General features: G+C 45.5%; 1 protein-coding gene across 1 annotated transcript in view; it reads right to left on the bottom strand.

The window, feature by feature from the left end:
* The window catches only part of SNRNP200 (small nuclear ribonucleoprotein U5 subunit 200), a 35,667-nt gene that overhangs the window by 30,230 nt on the left and 1,766 nt on the right, over positions 1-3,671 (bottom strand). The window contains exons 3-4 of the mRNA XM_008059030.1: positions 2,573-2,744; positions 223-415 (exon numbers count right to left, since the gene is read on the bottom strand). Coding sequence (XP_008057221.1) covers positions 223-415; positions 2,573-2,744 — 365 coding nt within the window. The remainder of the gene's footprint in view (positions 1-222; positions 416-2,572; positions 2,745-3,671) is intronic.

The raw sequence follows: 3,671 nt of genomic DNA, 5'->3' as shown, positions 1-3,671 counted from the left end.
CTCAAGCAATCCACTCACCTCAGCCTCCCAAAGGCGCGGGATTACAGGCTGAGCCATCGAGCCCGGCTCAGTCTAGGGTTTCTAATGTCCATCAATTATAACTCCTCAAAAAACACAAAACTCACTGACATTTAGCTTTTTAATAAACGACACTAGACGATGCACATTTAGGGGTCAAAAAATAAGCAGTTAATATGATCAAGGAATAGAAAGCTCAGTTACCCATATTTTGGATTTCTTTGTCTCCACCGTAGTCTGTGATCTTCTTGCCCAAGTTCACTAGCACATGGTATCTGGTATCATCTGTCTGACCCAGCAGCAGGTCAATCTCCTTCCGCCTTTCCTTGTCCCGCAACTTTTCATTCTTTAGCACAGCTAGAACTTCATCAGCTGCCCCACAAAGAATATCGCGTGGCTGGTGGTAAGAAACAAACAGTGAGAATATTACTGACCAACTTCATGTGATGGCAGGATGTGAAGAGCCACACCCCTTCAAAACCTGCATCACACCAGGCCCTGATCTCTTTCATTAATGTTGATAAAAAATGCCCCCAAGGGTCACACAGTTGAAGGAAGACATGTCTATTTTTAAAAAGATTAGCCAGGTGGCCTCAGGAAGCATGACATAGCTTTCACAAGTTTGCCACATGTCTCCAGGTGGCAGAGGCATCTAGCAATCCGCCTCTAGACTGCCTCTCTTCTGCAATTCTGTCTTCATGTCCTCTAGCAACCACCTCACTAGAGCTTCTCAGAGACTTATAAAAGTCCTCAAGCTAACTCCATGTGTGCAATGGGTAGGAGCACAGGTTCTGGAGACAGACTATTTGGATCATATCCTGGCTCTGCCAAATACTGCCCCTATGACTTGAGAAAACTATCTATTATGTGCCTCTCATCTCTCTTCTATAACAGAAAATGAATATTAACATGCCTATTCATAAAGCTAATGTGAGGGGAAGAGAGAACACATGTAAAGTGCTATACCACATAAACTAATTGCTCAGTAAATATTAACCACTTCTGCAAATTAGTATGGCCTACACAGGGATCCATAGAGAAGGTTCTTCTGATGCCTGTCAGCTGTGACCCTGTCCTTTTCCAAACACATAGCCTCACTCTCTGGCTGCCTCACCCTGAGAATAAAGAAATAAAACAAACTCATTTTTTTTCTAGACTCTCACAACTATCAACATAGAATACTTCTGTGACCTCTGGTCACCAAATAGCATATAGGGATTTCTCCCCACCAGCAATCAATCAATCGATTCTGTATCGGGCACCAGCAATTGAATTGGGTGTCCTGTAATTCAATTCAATTCCAACACTATCTACCTGGAAATACAATCAGACCCCACAGTTTGAGGGCTCAGTCTCACAAGACTGCCCCACTTCCAATGCCAATCATAAATCCCAGGTTGTTTTACCTGTACCTCTGATAAACTGAGTTTCTCTCAACCTCTCCTCAGGTTCAATTAATTTGCTAGGGTGGACCACAGAACTCAGGGAAGCATTTACTTACATTATAGTAAGGGATATTACAGCCAGGTGCAGGGACTCACACCTGTAATTCCAGCACTTTGGAAGGTGGAGGTGAGAGGATTGCCTGAGTCCGTGGTTCAAGACCAGCCTGGACAACTTGGCAAGACCTCGTCTCTACAATAAATCAAAAAATTAACAGGGCGTGAAGGCGCAGGTCTATAGTTCCAGCTACTCAGAAGGCTGAGGCGGAAGGATTAACTGAGCCCAGCAGGCATAGGCTGTGGAGGCTGTGAGCATGCCTGAGCAGCAGAGTGAGACTATAACTAAAAAAAAAAAAGGCTATTACAGAGGCTACCAGATGGAGGAGATGCATAAGGAAGGAGCCTGGAGTTTCCATGACCTCTCTGGATCATTACTCTCCAGGAACCTATATGTGTTCAGTTACCTAGAAACTCTTAGCCCAGATCCTTTTGAGTTTTTTGGGGTTTTTTTTGAGTTGGAGTCTCACTCTGTCACCCAGACTGGAGTGCAGTGGCCGCTCCTGGCCACCACAGCCTTGCTTGCTGGGCTCCGGCGATCCTTCCACCTCAGGCTTCCGAGTAGCCGGAATTACAGGCATGCGGTACCACACCCGGCTGATTTTTTGATTTATTGTAGAGATGAGGTCTCGCTGCCCAGGCAGGTCTCGAACCCGCGGCTCAGGCAATCCACTCACCTCAGCCTCCCAAAGGCGTGGGATTACAAACTGAGCTACCGAGCCTGGCTCTTTTTTGAGTTTTTATAGCAACTTCATTACACAGGCATGATTGATAAAAATCACTGCCCACTGATGGCCAACTTAACCTTTAGCACCTCTCCCTTCCTTTCCCTAGAGATTGGAGGCACGTGGGGGGGAGATGGAGGTGAAAGTCCCAATTCTCTAATCCCTCCTGAGTATTTCTGATGACCAGCCCCTATTCTAAAAGCTGCCAGTCATCAGTCAACCCATAAGCACACAAAAAAATCCTTACCATTTTGAAGACTCCAAAGAGATTAGCTGCATGCTAGGAAATGGGATAAAGACCAAATATATGTGTCACGGTATCACACTCACCTGGTCCCCAAGGGCAGCCTGGATGAAGCTGAGCAGCACTTCATAGGTCTCCCGGGTCTCCTTTGTTTTGGGCTTATAGATGATGCCCACCATCTCATCAATCCCCTCTGACAGCAGAGTATAACCCTTCATCTTGTTGATGTCATGCCGGTCCTCATCACGTTTTCTTCGCCTAATGGACATACAATACGATGCTGAGGCAGAACCTGTCCTCCCCAAGGTAAAAGTAGATGAAACCCACCCTCTTCTCTGTCCCACCTTCATGGCACACACCTAATATTTCAAACAGGAACCTATACCTCAGCAAATGATTCCCATTTGGCTTTAATCGTTTGCAAGAGTGTTTCTTTATGGGACACAATAACAGAAAAGGAATTCCCTGGCATCCTTTCATTGATGCACTAAATGTTACAATGGGATATGCCTCATTTATTTAAAAAATACAACCCTTAGCCAGGCTCGGTGGCTCAGCCTGTAATCCCGCGCCTTTAGGAGGCTGAGGTGAGTGGATTGCCTGAGCCCGCGGGTTCGAGACCCGCCTGGGCAGCGAGACCTCAATTCTACAATAAATCAAAAAATCAGCCGGGCATGGTAGTGCATGCCTGTAATGCTGGCTACTTGGAAGGCTGAGACAGAAGGATCGCCGGAGCCCAGCAGGTCGAGGCTGTGGTGGCCGGGAGCAGCCACTGCACTCCAGTCTAGGCGACAGAGTGAGACTCCAACTCAAAAAAAAAAAAAATACAACCCTTTATACTATGTACAACAATACTATATAATAGGATTCCGATCAGTTTTTTACCTTAAACGTGTATTTTTTCCTAGCCAGAGAAACAAACTACTGCCATTGACTCTCAACAAATTATACCAAAACTAGAAAAAAACTTATACTCTGAAAAGTGGAGGACCAATAGTATATTAACTCATTTCAAATACAACTCTAATCAAAATGGGTGTAGGAATTTTTAAGACTTCATCAAAGGAGGAGGAGAACATTGAGATATTCAGAATCAAAAGATAATGGTAAGCCGGGCTCGGTGGCTCAGACTGCAATCCCGCACCTTTGGGAGGCTGAGGTGAGTGGATTGCCTGAGCCCGCGGG

Source organism: Carlito syrichta, unplaced genomic scaffold (genome assembly GCF_000164805.1).
Source record: "Carlito syrichta isolate Samal-C Ts95f unplaced genomic scaffold, Tarsius_syrichta-2.0.1 Scaffold303678, whole genome shotgun sequence".
Classification (NCBI taxonomy): Eukaryota; Metazoa; Chordata; class Mammalia; order Primates; family Tarsiidae; genus Carlito; species Carlito syrichta.
This window is presented reverse-complemented; position numbering and strand designations above follow the sequence as displayed.